This window comes from Salvelinus alpinus, chromosome 30, assembly GCF_045679555.1.
Source record: "Salvelinus alpinus chromosome 30, SLU_Salpinus.1, whole genome shotgun sequence".
Taxonomy (NCBI): Eukaryota; Metazoa; Chordata; class Actinopteri; order Salmoniformes; family Salmonidae; genus Salvelinus; species Salvelinus alpinus.
The window spans coordinates 37,498,466-37,516,551 of NC_092115.1; the positions used below are offsets into that span (position 1 = coordinate 37,498,466).

An 18,086-nucleotide genomic window follows, 5' to 3' on the forward strand; every position below is an offset into this window, starting at 1 on the left:
GCCTTAATTGAGAGGAAAGGAGGCTATGCTTGGTTTTTAATCAAATAAAACGAAATGTAAAAAAAAAAGTTTTTTATGATTGTAAATACGTATACAGGCACCAAAAGCACATTAGCCTACTCTTGTTCCATGCTCATATCGGCAGTGTGTGTCCAGGGTGTATAGGCTGTGTTTCCACTGTCAAAATGAATGTTGCCATAACCAACTGTGTTACCGCTAATGTAACGGATGTGAAATGGCTAGCTAGTTAGTGGTGGTGCGCGCTAATAGCCTTTCAATCGGTGACGTCTCTTGCTCTGAGACCTTGAAGTAGTGGTTCCCCTTGCTCTGCAAGGGCCGCGGCCTTTGTGGAGCGATGGGTAATGATGCTTCTTGGGTGACTGTTGTTGATGTGTGCAGAGGGTCCCTGGTTCGAAAGTGAGCTGATATAACACAGTAAATTGCCCGAGCCTGGTGTTAGGGCCGGGAAAATGCCAGTGCGCCAGTTTTTACACGACGCAATTGCTAACTAATGTGCGTTTGACGTTAGCGCCGCCTTAACGCCAGCCGAAAGTAGAGCCCCAAGGCTGCTAGTACAGCAGATACTGTACATTCCTTACAGTAGCTATATTTTATACAACAATAGCAAATGTGATTGAGGCCTCACTTCGGTCAATCTCAGGAACAGGAAAACCATGTTATAGGAGTATTTATGCCGTATAGGATGTGTTAACGGTGTTAAAACTGACACCTGCAAGCTGTTCCTCCTTGGAGACATTGTTAGTGGATGATGACTCAAAAGTACACCTGTCCTTGACATACAGCGTAAACATTCTCAGTGTACCCGCAGTGAGGTCGTTTTCTTTTTTTGTGCAATTAATTGGGGTCAGAATCTTGAAAAACACAGTGCCATGTTACAATTGCCCTATACAGTGACATGTTTTAGTTGAACATTCTGTCATATTGTAAACAACAGGAAGTGCAGGGTGTATTTCCTGTGTGTGTCTGTGGGCTGAAGGCCCTCTGTAGGGGACATTATCTAGTTATGACCTAGTAGCCTGACAACAGAGGTTTTGTTTTGAGGGCAGGATAGCCCTTCCCTGTGATTTTCTTTCTGTGGAGTGATTCACAATGGTGGATGGATGGAAGACGTGGAGTAGTGACTTTACCCTCTGACTGGCTGGAGCCATGCGGGGCATGTGGCAGGGTGACAGAGAAGGACACACTGCAGGGTTAATCGACTCACACTGGTCGACTTTGCAGGGAGGAGAGAGGAAGAGGGATGGAGGGAGATGGGATAGGGAGAGATAGGTGTTCAGTTAGAATAGCAAAGGAGGACTGAGAAATGAAGACACGGAGAGAGGAATGGAGCAGGAATAGTGGAGCCCGGGAATGAGTGAGAAAGATGAGAAGAGAGGTGAAAGAATGGGAGCGAGTGAATGAGGGAGGGAGACAAGGAGAGAAAGAGAGATGGTGAAAGGGAGGGGAAAGGTGCAAGAGATTGATGAGAGAGAGTGAGAAACTAATTCTCACTTCACTCTGGGCTGGAAGATTAAGGAAGATTAGAGAGATAGAGAAAAGGAAGGGAGAGATGGACTGATAACTTCTACCGCATGCCAGCCAGAGAGAGATCTTTGAATGCCTAATACCCTGAGAGGGAGCGGGAAAGAGAGAGGGAGGCAGGGAACGAGAAAGGGAGGGGGAGAGAAAAGGAGGTAGAGGGAGGGAATGAAATGGAAGAGATATATTGTGTGTGTGTGAGAGAGAGAGAGAGAATTGGAGCGATAAAAGGATGGATGGATCAAAAGAAAGAGTGAAATGCTGGCTCAGAAGACTCTTAATGGTAGTGGTCCGTGAGAGTGATGTCCTTGTATTAGTGGCCATTTACATGAGTGTGTAGTAATCCTGGCTGGTCTGTGGGGTGGAGATAATAACAGAGGTACAGTATCCAAGTCCTTTATAGCTGCAGAACTCTCTGCCCTCTCAGTGTAATACTATCCTCCAGTCCAGAGGATGCCCACTTGTCCGGTCCGTTAGTAGAAATGTCAGCACCTTTGTCCATCTGTTTTTTTCTACTCCAAGAACCGACCCTTCTCTTCTCTTGTCCCGTCCTCATCCCCTCTTCGCCATGCCCAAACACAGACACCCACTAATGTGTTCCCTCTTATTCTACCGTATGTTCTCCAGCTCCAGGTCTTATCCCCGAACATAGGCCTTTGCCCAATATTAGGGAGAGTGTTATACTGCCTACGCACACATCCACACTTGAACTTACACACACACTCTAACCCTCAACTTAGTCTCAGAGGCCGCCATAGCAGACTCAATCCTTCATGGAGGATTACAGCTTAAGCTTCTCCACGGCTATAGATGCAGTTTTATGGAAAAGCACAGGGCTTTTTAGAAGAGTGGCCCTGTGATCTGTACATTAGCAGAAAGGGGATTCTCCACCTCTGCAGTGTCCTCATTATCGTCACGACTCCCCCCCCCCCCCCCCCCCCCCAGAGCTGACCGCGGGCTACGGTTGGTCTTTGACAGTCGCCCTCTGCGCCCCTGCCACCTGCCCCTTGCCCCCTGCCCTTGCAGAGTGGGATGATTTCAACCGTGCTGAGGAATTGACCTTGTGGTAGGGACGGGATTGGTGGGGTATGTGTGTGTCTGTCTCAGTGTGTGTGTGTCTCGACATCTTGAACTGCTTGCTGGAAGCGAGCCGGCGAACCTGCACACCATCACCCAGCGTGACAACGCTCAACACAGAAAACGGCCCTGACGACCCAACCAACTTTGATCTCATGCACCACCGCATGCCACGAGGCTGAGCTGACCAAACTCGGAAACTCGCAGCTCGGAAATCCCTAAGGTTTATCCTCTAACCCAGAGACAACTCTGAACTAAAAACATATATAAACTAAAATAAAAACAACTCTGAGACAAAACCCAACACAAGCCACAGAGGAAAGTGAAGTAGAATACACTGAACAAAGGTCATTCATCATTGTCACTTTAGCTACCTCTCCTTGGTTGCCAATCTGTTAGCACACAGCGCACACGATGCTACCTGGCTAGCTGAGAGCACAAAGAAGACACTTAACTGCACCCTCAGGTACAAAAGATAGAGAAAATAAACAAACAAACTGACCCAAATAGAAAAAGACAAAAACAAAATGCATTTGAGATTGGGGCAAAGTCATTAGCATTACAAAAATATCTGTCACCGGTGAAATAAAGCTGAAGAGGACCGAGGGAGCATGAAAGTCAGGCAGAAGGGGAGATATATGCTAATAAGGCTGGGACTTTGTGACTCCCAACAAGGGGGATTAAAAAGTGTGGCAGCAGAGAGAGAGCGAGAGAGGCTCCGAGGCCCAGAGCACAACACATAACTAGCTCAGCTCAACAGTACCATGCAAATATAGTAATATAGTGCTACAGTAATATGGCATGACAACATAGCAACTCTCCAGGCTTTAGCCTACTGACCAACGCCAAACTAGTGCAATGGCGCACAACTAAGGTAAATGATTCATCAGTTGTTACGCAGTTCAAACAAGTACCGACATAGGCCCTACACAGACCTCAAAGCTTACTACATGATATAACATTTGTGGCATCATGCTAGTCATGCTCTAGTCTAGATTGATGTAACATCACACAAGACAAGTACAGCGTGGCATCAAACACTACCACTGATCACAAGACTCGTTTGACTCCATTTAAGTATAGCAAAACATTAGTATGTTACTAGGCAACAACCCCCACCACTATTAACAATCAAAAAAGACATAGCTGAGGGAGTTCTGGAAGAAACGTTCTATTGAACAGCACATGGAGCGGAAGACTATCGATCTGGATCAGGCATTAGAAAACGGTGCCATTGTGCTCCTTTCGCTGTGCTGCCCGTGGAGATAATATTGAGGGTTTTTAATGAAAGTGAGTTCTACTGTAAATGGATTTGTGCGTACTTAAAAATATCAATTGTCATTATTCGGTCTCTTCTTCACAGCTGTGGCCTTGTCATCTCTCTTTTGATAGTGTCGTCTCCTGTCCATAGGTCTGCGATGCATTCGAATTCCAACCTTGGGTACTTTGGTGTTTATTGATCTCTGAAAAGTTCCCCCTCAACTAGCTGGGCCGGCAGGCTCCCCGGTAACACCCTTGAAACGTAAACAGGCGAGAAGGAAGTTGAGATTTTGTCTTTTTAATAATCAACGTACAATATATCGTACCTCCCTTTTCTATGAGGAAGGACAAACTTTATTTTGTTGATGTACGAAGGCTTCAATGTCAACACTTGGGTTGGGGATGCATCAAGGATATTGTTAGACAAAATATCCTGTGCATTAGCAACATTCTGTTCACACACTCACTCACTCACACACTCACTCACACACACACACACACACACACACACACACACACACACACACACACACACACACACACACACACACACACACACACACACACACACACACACACACACACACACACACACACACACACACACACACACACACACACACACACACACACACACACACACACACACACACTTTGCCTGCAGGGAGAGTGCTCATAGATTACGGGGGACGTTCTCTAAAATGGCAGGCAGTTTTGAGAAGATCAGATAGCTGTTTGATGTGCGAAAACAGCCAGGCAGAAGAGGAAGAAAGGCAGTCTTGATGGGCATCAGGTGTAATTTCTGTAAATGCCTCTGCTGACTGAGTGACTCACCACTCCTCTGTGTCCATGTGGTGTATTTCTACCCAGGAGACCTTGACACAGACCAGCAGAGCTGTCTGCTACAAAAACACCCCTCTGACCTTAGGTTATCATTGTGCAGGTAGACCACTGAAGCTTCGACTTTTGTTATTGAAATGCAGGAGAGGTACGGTGCCCAGGTGTAATGCTTGTTAGTCGGCGTCTGAGTATAGAGTCATATTATGTGTGGGAAAAGCTTGGTAGCACGTTCCACCGTCCAAATACAGACTTTTCTCTCCTTGTTAAAAACATAGATCTCTGGTGGTTTCCCATGAGAATGAAGGGAGGGAATATGTTAATTCATTATCTAACACTTGAATGGATGTGAACGCTGATCATGAGAATTTGCTAAATCACATGGTTAGAGGGGTCATGGTATATCCCTGTACTCAAACACTTAGCGCTAAACGTGTTCAATTCAAAGTAATCCGATTGGTAATGATTTTAGATCATGCCAGTGGGCTGTAGTAGTGTAGGAATGGATTCTGAGTGAATGATCTTTTCCCTAGAGGTTCTTAAAGCAATGTGAGGATGTTGTGAATACTCTGCTAATCCTGGTACTGTATACAGTCTCCCTTGAACAGTTTCACTTGATCCAATTGTTAGCTGGAAATGTTCTTTTGCTATAACCTTTAACCCAGCTATAGAACACTCTGACCAATCTGGGACCCTGTTGATCATAAGCCCTTCTTTCTCTTTGTATTACGGTGATGAGTTTGTATTCTAAGCTCAGAGCCGGCCCTGAAGTGGACTTATCGTTCTGCACTTATCAAAACGAGGACTTCGTCTGGATGACTGGATTACACTCTTCCGTTCTACTCTCCGTTGGTTCCTTTGTTGTTTTCCCTCCTTTTCTTTCTTCTCTCTCTGTCCCGACGAACCCACAACTCAGGGGATTTGCCTCTTCAGGCCTGGCAGGGAATGGCCGGTGACTGGTTCCCAATGCCCGTGCAGCTGTGATGCTCACCGCTCACGTTTACCATCTTGTGACAGATTTCACCTGCAGCCCAGACACAATCAGGGCATGGATAGATGAATTCCATCTGCACAGATTTATCCTCAACTTCTTCGTTGAGGAGGAGCGAGGAGGAATGACTCCTCGACCTCCAGATTCACTGTGCTGCTTTATAAAGCTCAACACTTTTTGACAGGTCTGCTTTTATCTGCTGAGGTTCAAGACAAGGCCTGGGCTATGTGTGTTCAGTGGCTTTATGCTCTTAAAACGTAGTGATGGTCTCCCAAGACGGGCCTGTTTTGCTCGTGGCTGGCTCTTCTATCTCCTCTTCTCTCTGTTGTTTGTTTCTCCATGCATAATTCTATGGGCGACTGTTCTTGGACTACCTTTCTTAGAAAGGCGAGTTCTCTCTTTCTTCTCTGACTTTTGTGGGTCCAGAGGCGATCCCCTGAGCTTTCTACCGGGAACAGAACAACACACATATTTGTTGTTGTTTGTGTGGGGTTTGTGGCGGTGTCTTTCTTGCAGTCTAGCAGTGTGTGTGTGTTGAGAAGAGACTGTGTGTGTGTTTCACGTATTTGAGTGTCTGGAATTAGGAGAGAATGGCTATGTTTTAGTTTTGTGTTTTTGTGTGCCCGTGGTAATATATACAGTGGGGAGAACAAGTATTTGATACACTGCCGATTTTGCAGGTTTTCCTACTTACAAAGCATGTAGAGGTCTGTAATTTTTATCATAGGTACACTTCAACTATGAGAGACGGAATCTAAAACAAAAATCCAGAAAATCACATTGTATGATCTTTAAGTAATTAATTTGCATTTTATTGCATGACATAAGTATTTGATACATCAGAAAAGCAGAACTTAATATTTGGTACAGAAACCTTTGTTTGCAATTACAGAGATCATACGTTTCCTGTAGTTCTTGACTAGGTTTGCACACACTGCAGCAGGGATTTTGGCCCACTCCTCCCTACAGATCTTCTCCAGATCCTTCAGGTTTCGGGGCTGTCGCTGGGCAATACGGACTTTCAGCTCCCTCCAAAGATTTTCTATTGGGTTCAGGTCTGGAGACTGGCTAGGCCACTCCAGGACCTTGAGATGCTTCTTACGGAGCCACTCCTTAGTTGCCATGGCTGTGTGCTTCGTGTCGTTGTCATGCTGGAAGACCCAGCCACGACCCATCTTCAATGCTCTTACTGAGGGAAGGAGGTTGTTGGCCAAGATCTCGCGATACATGGCCCCATCCATCCTCCCCTCAATACGGTGCAGTCGTCCTGTCCCCTTTGCAGAAAAGCATCCCCAAAGAATGATGTTTCCACCTCCATGCTTCACGGTTGGGATGGTGTTCTTGGGGTTGTACTCATACTTCTTCTTCCTCCAAACACGGCGAGTGGAGTTAGACCAAAAAGCTCTATTTTTGTCTCATCAGACCACATGACCTTCTCCCATTCCTCCTCTGGATCATCCAGATGGTCATTGGCAAACTTCAGACAGGCCTGGACATGCACTGGCTTAAGCAGGGGGACCTTGCGTGCGCTGCAGGATTTTAATCCATGACGGCGTAGTGTGTTACTAATGGTTTTCTTTGAGACTGTGGTCCCAGCTCTCTTCAGGTCATTGACCAGGTCCTGCCGTGTAGTTCTGGGCTGATCCCTCACCTTCCTCATGATCATTGATGCCCCACGAGGTGAAATCTTGCATGGAGCCCCAGACCGAGGGTGATTGACCGTCATCTTGAACTTCTTCCATTTTCTAATAATTGCGCCAACAGTTGTTTCCTTCTCACCAAGCTGCTTGCCTATTGTCCTGTAGCCCATCCCAGCCTTGTGCAGGTCTACAATTCTATCCCTGATGTCCTTACACAGCTCTCTGGTCTTGGCCATTGTGGAGAGGTTGGAATCTGTTTGATTGTGTGTGGACAGGTGTCTTTTATACAGGTAACGAGTTCAAACAGGTGCAGTTAATACAGGTAATGAGTGGAGAACAGGAGGGCTTCTTAAAGAAAAACTAACAGGTCTGTGAGAGCCGGAATTCTTACTGGTTGGTAGGTGATCAAATACTTATGTCATGCAATAAAATGCAAATTAATTATTTAAAAATCATACAATGTGATTTTCTGGATTTTTGTTTTAGATTCCGTCTCTCACAGTTGAAGTGTACCTATGATAAAAATTACAGACCTCTACATGCTTTGTAAGTAGGAAAACCTGCAAAATCGGCAGTGTATCAAATACTTGTTCTCCCCACTGTATGTGTGCGTTTGTGTGAGAGATGGGGCTCCAGAGAGGAAAAGGGAGCTAGACAGCACGGACGGAGGTGAATCGTAATTAAAATGTTCAGTCTCGTTAAGTTGGTGACAGCCTTCACTGCAACTCGGCTTCCTGCGATCGATGGCGGAGATCTGCCTCTAATACTAACGAACCAAACGATCGTTTGAGTTTGGGGCCCAAGGAAGGGAAAAATTAATTAAGATATTTATGGCCCCAATTAATCAGTTCAGCAAGAAACTCTGTGCACCCGAGGGGGTAAATGGAACACGGCAGGAAGCAGCGGAACGTTAAAAGACGAGAGGGTGTTCCACCGTCTACATACCGCATTCCCCCTACTCACCTTTAACCCACTGTGAGGAGCCGTTAACTCTGGGGTAGCTGCCCTCATCCCCGGGACACTATAGCTCATCAGCGTCTGGAGGAGGAAGTAAGGGAGGCAGGGCCTGGTAATCACACAGGTTGGTTGTCACAGCGATTATAACCTGGACAGTGCTCTGAATTGTGTTAAATGTAGAAATGTGTCTATTAGAGATTAGTCTATTGGAGAACAATGTCGTTCACGCATGTCGACATCCCACAACTTTGAGATGAGGAAAATACCCTCCGGAGGCTCCAGATTTATAGTTATGAGCACAGGGACAACCAGCCTGTGTCTCCCCTGCTGATACCGTGGGGGATATCAAGCACATCACCTGGAGCAGAATGAGGGTGTATATTGATGGGTGTATTGCCATTAGACACAGCATGAGTGACACATTCAACCTATTATCATGAGTAACACATTCAACCTATTATCATGAGTAACACATGCCGTGTTTTCAACCAATGCATGGTACTACATGTAACATCATCCACTCATTAGAACAATGAGTCACCCTCTATAGTCTACTCTGAGCCACTCTGTTCGACAGAAGAATGCAGTCCGGGTACGTACGTGGATCAGTTGAAGGACTGCACTGACCCCATAAAGTCACTGGGAAACCGCAGTCTGACACAACATCCCAGATAGACACCGGTAATGAACCCTTCTCTCAACCACTAACAACCGCGCACCGATATTCTGACCTGCTACCTGCCCTCAGCCCGTTAACAAGGTGCCCATGGCAACGACCGCCTGGCCGGCAAGTTCCCTGACAATATGTTCCTCCTGGACAGAGCGGGTGTCATTGAGCCTGGGTGAGAGGTCGTTCTGATTGGATCTTCAAACTGCAGTAGCCTGCATGTGTAGTAGCGCTCTCGGAAATACAGACATATTCAATGAATGATACCCTGTTAACTTGTGTTGTGGTACTTCCAGTCAGTAAATCCTGTGGTTGTGAATATGAAATTTTCCACTTGTTATATGAGTACTATATAGGTTTTATAATGGTATGTTGTGTCATCAATATGGATGCCAGACACCTGTCAATTCCAATGTCACTGGGCCGTCAACGGGAGAGGGTTGGCTGATTGATTGAAGTTAGAGAGAGAGCACGGAGGGTGAGGGACGCTACGACAGCATCATGATTGACAGGGAATGAGGAAAGGACAGGAACGACAAGCAGAGGAAGGGATAGCATACTAAAACAAACCTGGGGCAGAGAAAGATGGAGAGACAGCGATGGATAGATAGGCAGAGCTAGAGAGACGGGTGGTGAGTGGGAGAGGTGGTAATAGAAAAAGACGAGGAGGAGGAGGAGGAGGAGGATGAGGGAGTGTAAGGTTTTTTCTTAAGAAAAACGATTTGTTTAAATGGGGAAGGAGGCAGGAGAGGAAGGGAGAAAGGGTGAAGGAGGAGTATTTTGGGATTATTTGGACTTCATTCATGCCCCAATGAATGTACTGACAGGGTCTGTCTGCACAACAACACTGCTCAAGTGTCATACACACCAACGCACTAAATTGCACAAAACAGCACATAGTTAAACAAAAACACTACACAACTCACAAAGCTCTAAACAACAAGAGTGCACAAAATCAAGAGCACAAATCAGTATTGCGCATGGCAACACAGTGCGACCTACCGAACACTTTCGGCACTCAGTGTAACAACAACTATCTGACTACGCCGTGCGACGCACCACTGCTTGTGTAAGTGTGATTTCTGCCCCGTTAGTTGATCTGTCCTGCTTGTTCATCTGTGAGTTATCCTACCTACCTTGCTGTGTCGCTCCACTCTTAATTAACACAGTGGGATGATTAAAGTTTTAACTTAATTATCTTTATCCTTTCTCTTAGGGTGTTCAACCCTCCGTGGGAAACTGAATGAGACATTCTGCAAGAGGGAAAAAAACAGCAGAGAGGAGCTGTGAATAGATAGATAAAGATATTCAATGCGGCACCTGTCCTCCATCTCAGTGTGAAGGGCATGTAATGGAAGAGTGAGAGGGAGGATACATGGGAAGAGAAATAGAGGAGAGAATGAATACAACCGGAAAACAAGTATTTCCTTACATCAAGCATCACTCAAACTAGGACATCTCACCACAGGACAAGATGATTACCAGGAATCTGCTCCTATTGGTCTCACTGTGTCTGTGGGAGGAGCTTATGGGAGAAGGTTCTGCCACTAAGATTGTCAGGAGAAGAGGTGTGGGCGGGACTCACATGCTGAAGATAGGGGAGAACAGAGTAGCGGACCAATGGGATTCAAGCGTGAATTCAAACGTGATGCCCATGGTGACTCTTAGAAACTCAATTGGTCATGACCTGGGGGGTGATAGTGGCTCTATCTCTCACCCCAAAATACCCCAGAATCATGCAGCCATGCCATCTAAGGAGAGGCAGGCTTTTAAACCTAATCCAGTTCTGGACTTGGAAGAAGACCTTATCAAAAAAGGAGAATCAACTCTGTCTGTGTCACCCAATAACAGGGAATCCGTCCAGGAGAAAGAACTTAAAAAGATCAAGAACAGTACCAATAATGCTGGGACTCCCACCAAAACAGGGAGGATATTCCTAGTTCACCATAGACCAGACCTACACTCCAATAGAACCAGATTCAAATCCATTTCCCGATCCAGAGTGAGACCAGATCTGAGCGTTCACACCACAGGGCTGCAAGGCAAAGAACTCACTATGGATTCAACCAGAAAATTAAATGTGACCGGCAGCTACAGTGTCCTGAAACTGCTGTCAAAGGAGAACCTGGTGATGATTGTGAACTCACAGATGCAGAGTGTTCCGAGTCTGAATAATTTTCAGAGCAAGAGCAGCCGAAGCAGAAAGAGAGATTTAATTGATGTGGATCACAGCCCGATGGATGCCCTAAAATTACAGGAGCAAGATTTGGCTGTTACTCAAAACCACTTCGCATTGGATAATCCAACTGCACTGCCGCATATAAACCCTGTCACAAATCCTGATCCAAGTCTAGAAAAGGCTGTTCACACTTTAAGTGAAGTCACTCTAGATTCTGGTGTGGGAAAAGACAACTCTGAGACGAGGGGTGTAGATAGTACAGTCACTTGGAAGAGCAAACACACTTCTCACCCTCTGTCAACACCTATGAATGAGGTCAGTCTCGACACTGACAGGGAAATGGCCATTAGTAAGATCAGTAAGACTGACCCTCCGGTCACAACCAAGCTTCTCCCCTCAGACATCTCTTCTCAGACAATTGCTGGCTCTCCCTCAGTGTTCATCTCGCAGCCCCAGGGAGAGGGGACTGGGAGTGTGGCGGGGGATTCCCATAAGGAGAGTTTTCTTCACACAGCCGCACCAGGACTCAAAATCCTCAGCCCGATTTCCACTCAAGACCCTGAAGGTGGCGCCACAGAGTCAATCGATAGCAGCCATGTCCTCAAACTCCACCCAGACACACACTGGGGCTTCAGCCAGGACAAGGCAGCCGGTGGGGGGATGACAGTCGAGTCCCATCCCGGGAATGGGCGGGGCCTGGTGTTCCAAGAGGCGGATGAGGAGGAGGGCCGTGGTCAAACGGATGGGGAGGGGACTCGGTCACGCAGCAGGAGGAGTTGGATCTGGAACCAGTTCTTTGTGATTGAAGAGTACAGCGGGCCTGAACCGGTGCTCATCGGACGGGTAAGGAACCTTTATTAACTATTCATTAGAGTTATGAAACTTTATGTATAACTTATTCCAGCCAAGCATCTCTAACTCTAACTCCTACTCTCAACCCTATCACTGACACACCTGGCTCAACTAATCGTGGTCCTGACTGAAGACCATGATTAGTTGAATCAGGTGTGTTAATGCTGGGCAAGTACAAAAGCCTGCACACCAACTCCAGGACCAGAGTTGAAGAGCCCCAAGTTCTGAACTGTCCTAATTCAACCCTAACATTATCTAACATTAATGCTCTTTATGTACACTGGTGATACTATCTCATTGTCCTCAGCAGCTGCAGGGTTTGTTTTGTATGTGTCGTAAACCTTCAATTGGAATTGATTTACAGCAGACCAGTCTACTGTGGTGCCCTCCAATCCTCATGAAGACTTAGATGAATCAATGAGGCACTGAGGCTCAACAAAACCCCTTCAACCATACTGGCCCCTGGGACCAGTCATGACTAGCACCAATCTACACACACCAATGGGAATTGATATCTTCATGAGAATTAATGGGCTAAGTTTTTCATTACATCATTGATCCCGAAGTCAGTAGTAAAAGTTTTCTCTCATTTCAGACCAGGTCAATTCTTCTCCCTCATGGACAGCAGTCCAGTAGGTCCGGTGGAATGATATTTCAATCAGGTTGATTTACATTTACATTTTAGTCATTTATCACCTTTTATCCAGAGCGATTTACAAGAGCAATTTGGGTTAAGTGCCTTGCTCAAGGGCACATCGATAGATTTTTCACCTAGTCGGGTCGGGGACTCGAACCAGTGATCTTTCGGGTTACTGGCCCGACGCTCTGAACCTCTAGGCTACCTGCTGCCCTTGATACATCTTACAAACATAGATTTATCACTACTACATTAACCACCTCAAAATACTACCAGGGGCTGTATTTCTCCCCCTTCGCTCTGGTAATTCATTATAGCAATCGTGTAGCCGACTCATCCTGCTCCATTGGTTTCCAAAGACTACTGTGGATGTGACTTAGGCCATGTTGACTGGACATGAGCATACCCAAGCTCTCACTGTACTTAACCTTAGAGTTGCGCTGTGTTGATACGCTGCAGTGTAGATGGCTAATGTATAAGTCACTGTGGCCAGTTTGCTGAGTAAATGAATAGTAATGATTCTGTGTGAGTGCTGCGGGCTGTCAGACAGCACTGAGGGAAAAAGAGAGAGGGGGGAAGAAGCCTCGCTCTGTGGGAAATGTCTCACTGTCTGCAGATCCTATTTTACAAACGCTTAGGCCAAATTGCTTCACGGTTTATATCTAACTGTACAGACTGTCAGGCAGGGGCCCTCTCCGACTGAGACCGGAGTCTGTAAGTAGCCTACTGACTATTAGGGAATGCTTAATATGGGCACCTCAATCAGGCCTTCCAGTACATGATGTATGATGGATGACAAATTGCCCAAATTGATACAGAACGGGCAAGGACAAAATGCATGAGCTGAATGTCCAGCGGTACAGATGGCCAGCAGTGTAAGTCATTAGTTCCAATATGCTCTGGTGAGCAGGTATTTACGCCTGCAGATTGTATTGAGCTCTATGAGGAAACACAGCCAGACCACACACGTGCCATATGATATTGCTGACACATGGAGTCCTCCCAGAACACCAATTGTGTGTGTGTGTGTGTGTGTGTGTTTGTATGTGTGTGTGCCTGTGTGTGTCAATTATATCAGAGTGTATCAGAGCTGTACATACATGCATAATGCTTTTATACATCTTAATATGAATGTTTCATCTTCCTGCTCTGGCCCAGTATAGGCTACAGGCTGTACAGGCTGCAGGCTCAGCTGCAACGCACTGAAGATCAATGGGGACATGATGCTTTGCGTCTCCTTATTAGAGAGATGATCATGGTTCGATGATGGAGACTGTGATGACGGATATACTGTATAGACTGCCGGTGCTTGTGCCAGATGTGTTGCAGTTCAAGGTTTTAGCCGTCAAAGACACACACACGCACGCACGCACGCACACACACACACACACACACACACACACACACACACACACACACACACACACACACACACACACACACACACACACACACACACACACACACACACACACACACACACACACACACACACACACATACTGTACAAACACACACACACATATTACTATATATTGCTATATACAGGAGGATCACCCTTGATAAACATGAGCAAAAAAAGACTGTATAAAATAAATAATTAAAATACTGAGCTATGTTGTATGCTGAAAGAAATTGGCAAATTATATTATTGTATACTAATACAATTGATCAAAGAAAGAGGTTTTGTTCAATAAGTAATACTTTTTTTTTCAAAAAGTTAGGGGTGAAAATGATTGTGAGGATAACAGCACTGAGCCTTTTCCTAAAATGTTTTATGAGTCGGAGAACACGTTGGGAGGAGTCTTAGACTATTTCTCCATACAGAATCCTTCCTAATCCTTGATATCCTTCGTCTGCGCTTATGAACTGCCCTCTTCAATTCAAACCACAGGTTTTCAATAGTTTTCAAGTCCGGAGAGTGAGATAGCCATTGCAAAATGTTTATTTTGTGGCCAATGAACCATTTCTTTGTGGATTTTGAAGTGTGCTTGCGGTTATTGTCTTACTGGAAGATCCACTTAAGGCTATGTTTCAGCCTCCTAGCAGAGAAAAACAGGTTTTTGTCCTGTTACTGGGTAAAGTTCATGAGCAAAATGGCCCCATAACATCAACGATCCACCACCTTATTTTACAGAAGGTATAGGGTTCTTTTCTGTTTATGCATTGTCATTTCGACGGCGAACCCACCACTGCTGTCCGTGGCCAAAGAGCTCTATTTTCATGTCATCTGACCAAAGCACCCATTTCCAACAAAGTGCCAATGCCGTTTAACAAACTCCATGTGTTTACATTTGTTGGATGACATGAAAATAGAGCTCTTTGGCCACGCACACCAGTGGTGGGTTTGGCGTCTAAATGAGATAGTGTTTGTTAAAAAAAAATCTCTTTCTCTGAGCAATTGTATTAGGATAAAATAATATAATTTCCCAATTTTTTCGAGCATACAATATTGCTCCGTTTTTTTAGATTTTTTTTTGCTCATCTTTATCAAGGGTGTCAATCATTTCAGACCCCACTGTACTGCTATATATAACTCATGCCCTGAACATTGATTGTTGTACATAAAACATGGTTAATGCCACAGTACCTTGATGGCAGAAAGTCTGTACACAGCACAACGCTGGATGTCTATGTTTATCTGGTGGAGCCAGCATCTCAGCCATGTGATAATTATGAATTTAATTGACGTTGTCATCACATGTTCTACATTGGGGTTTTAAGATTCTAACAGTGCCAGTGTGAAACAGAATACTGATGGAATACAGAGTCGATAGGCGTGTAGCAAAGGTTTGAGTTTGCCTCAGTAGTGCTCGAGTGAACTCTAACACTGCTCTCCTCTCTCTGTGGGAGCCTCACTAAGCTGAAATGGCATTTTAAAAGTATTTATTTGCTGAGCCCAGTGCATATTCTATCTACGCTGCCTGAGCTGTCATTCACCTGCATGACTCAAAACCCTCTAGCTGTCTGGAGCGCGTCATTGGTAAACCAGGGGCGAAATAGGAGATGGTCTGGTTAGATTTGATCAGTATTTATACGATCCCTGTCCCCCAAAACAACTTACCTAGATCATAATACTCTCCATGCACACACGACACTCTTTACTGATCTGTCTGTAAAAAAAATATTATATTAAAAGGGATCTTCAGGAATACACTCTGAATCTTTATCTAATTGGATTTGTATAACATTTCTGCTTTCCATAAGACGAGAACCAATCAGGATTGTGAGAGGCAGTTTTAAGTGCATTATATGTCGACGGCGGTAGTAGTGTTTAATATGTCTTGTGTGGGCGCTGGTATTTGGTGGCTGTCGCGGGGGGTTTTGCAGGGCTGTGTGGTTCTCTGGAACTCAGTGTTTCACAGCTCTTTGTTCATTGGCTCCTTGGCTGTGAGCGGGGGACCATCTCCTCCTTGTCCCTTAAATGGAGACCAACATGTTGGTTTAACTCAGCAGCCGCTGTGCACACAAACGCACGCATGCACTCACACACACGCACACAAATAGGTCACAAATGCCCCTACAAAGTCACGAAACACAATTATACGCATGTACAAGGAACTCATTATGCGCATGGTGCGAGGAAAAGGAAGAGAGAAAGCAGGGGAGTTAAAGAGAAGAGGAGCTCGTAGGGGGGCAACAGCACACACCTGCTTGCAGAAAGCTCATCAATAATAATCCTAAAATGTCTCATTCCAAACTGCTTTGTGTTTTCTTACGTTTCCTCTCTCCCTGGGAATGTCATTTAGCCTCGGGGCTGAAGCACAGCAGGGGCGAGAGAGCAATTAGAGACAGAGGAGGAAGATGGCGGGAGGGAGAGAGCGATAGGCGAGAGAGATAAAGGAGGGAGGAAGGGAGCGAGAGAAGGAGAGAGAGGAGGGGGATCAAGGGGCGATGGAATGGGACTGGGGCGAAGACAGATTTGGAGACCAGAAATGGTAGAATGGAGGGATGAAGAGAGGGGAAAGGAGGGATGGAAAGAAGGAGGAAACGGGGGAGGCGTTTTAAGCAGAGAGGATATGCAGAGAGGGAAAATGAGGCAAGAAAGTGTGTAAAGGTTAATGGCGTACAACTAACAGAGCGGAAGAGCATGTGAGGATAAAAGAAAGGAGCGTGCACGTTCTAGAGTTGACCTCACAGTCTATCAACCCTACTCAGCCAGACAGAGAGAATGGAGACCAGAGGAGAGAGGCTGTAAAGGAGTAAAAGTAAGGAAAGAGAAGAGGCAGCGTGCATGGAGAGAATAAAGAAAGGAGGCAGGGGAGAGGGGAGAGGGAGTGGAGCAAACGAGAGAGAGAGAGTGTGGTTTAATATTAAAAAACCCCGTGGAGAGCAAATTCAAACAACTTCTGTGCTGAGTGGGAGCTGAGAGAGAGGGGAGCGTGTGAGAGAGAAAGGGAGAGAGCGTGAGGAGAAACTGTAGAGTCTATTAAAGGTGAAATTCAAAGCGTACAAAAGCCTGCCTTTCTCTACCTTTGTTCTCCTTTCCTTTCTCTTTTTATAGCCTGTGTTTAATCTCAGAATAATGTCGAGCAAATTTGCAAAGTGAGTGTGTGAATTTAAAGCATTACCATAGCTAAGTCTCTAATGTTGAGAAGGGAGTATTTTACCTGGAGAAACTCACAATGATACCCGTCATGGTGTACCACCATTTTACCCCAAGATAACCCACTGATTACATACATTTCAACCGTGACCAGAATTACGTACCATTAAGATGTACAGTATGAAATATATACGTAAAGCACATGCATAGAATATAACGTACAGTAAGATATGTATGGAGGTGAAATAGTGACTTAAGTATACAAGTATGTGATATGGTTTGTTAGCCAGGTGAGCCATGTTATTATACAGTTGAACCCACATGGGGGTTAATTGTGCTATTATGGAGCTAAAAGCATATTCAGGTTAAACGCAACAATTTGATGAAATGAAACACATCACGTGGGTAAAGCCGTGATTATATGAAGTGAAGGACCTAGCTGGGGTGAACTCCTGATTATGCATGGCCCAGTGTGAGTGCAGCTCGTGACCTTGAGCTAATATGTATTCACTGGCCTCTGAGCTGAGAGTGAGACTGCATGGCCATCCGCTCCACTTCCCCCAGTGCCCCTGAAGGAGGCCAGTGAGTCTGGTCGGGTTGGAGGGGAGGGATAGGGCGCTGTGCCCATCTCTCTCTACACACACACACACACACACGCACGCACGCACGCACGCACGCACGCACGCACGCACGCACGCACGCACGTACGTACGTACGCACGCACGCACGCACGCACGCACGCACGCACGCACGCACGCACGCACGCACGCACGCACGCACGCACACACACACACACACACACACACACACACACACACACACACACACACACACACACACACACACACACACACATACACACACACACACACAGATGCATAACCAACATACAGATCCACACACT

The 18,086-nt window shown here is 45.7% G+C and overlaps 1 protein-coding gene across 4 annotated transcripts in view; it reads left to right on the forward strand.

The window, feature by feature from the left end:
• Positions 1–18,086, forward strand: part of LOC139559567 (uncharacterized) — a 137,040-nt gene that overhangs the window by 46,138 nt on the left and 72,816 nt on the right. For all 4 annotated transcript variants that reach the window (XM_071375668.1, XM_071375672.1, XM_071375671.1 and 1 more), the window contains exon 2: positions 10,185–11,990. In XM_071375668.1, the coding sequence (XP_071231769.1) occupies positions 10,443–11,990 (1,548 nt within the window). In that variant the 5' untranslated portion in view covers positions 10,185–10,442. The remainder of the gene's footprint in view (positions 1–10,184; positions 11,991–18,086) is intronic.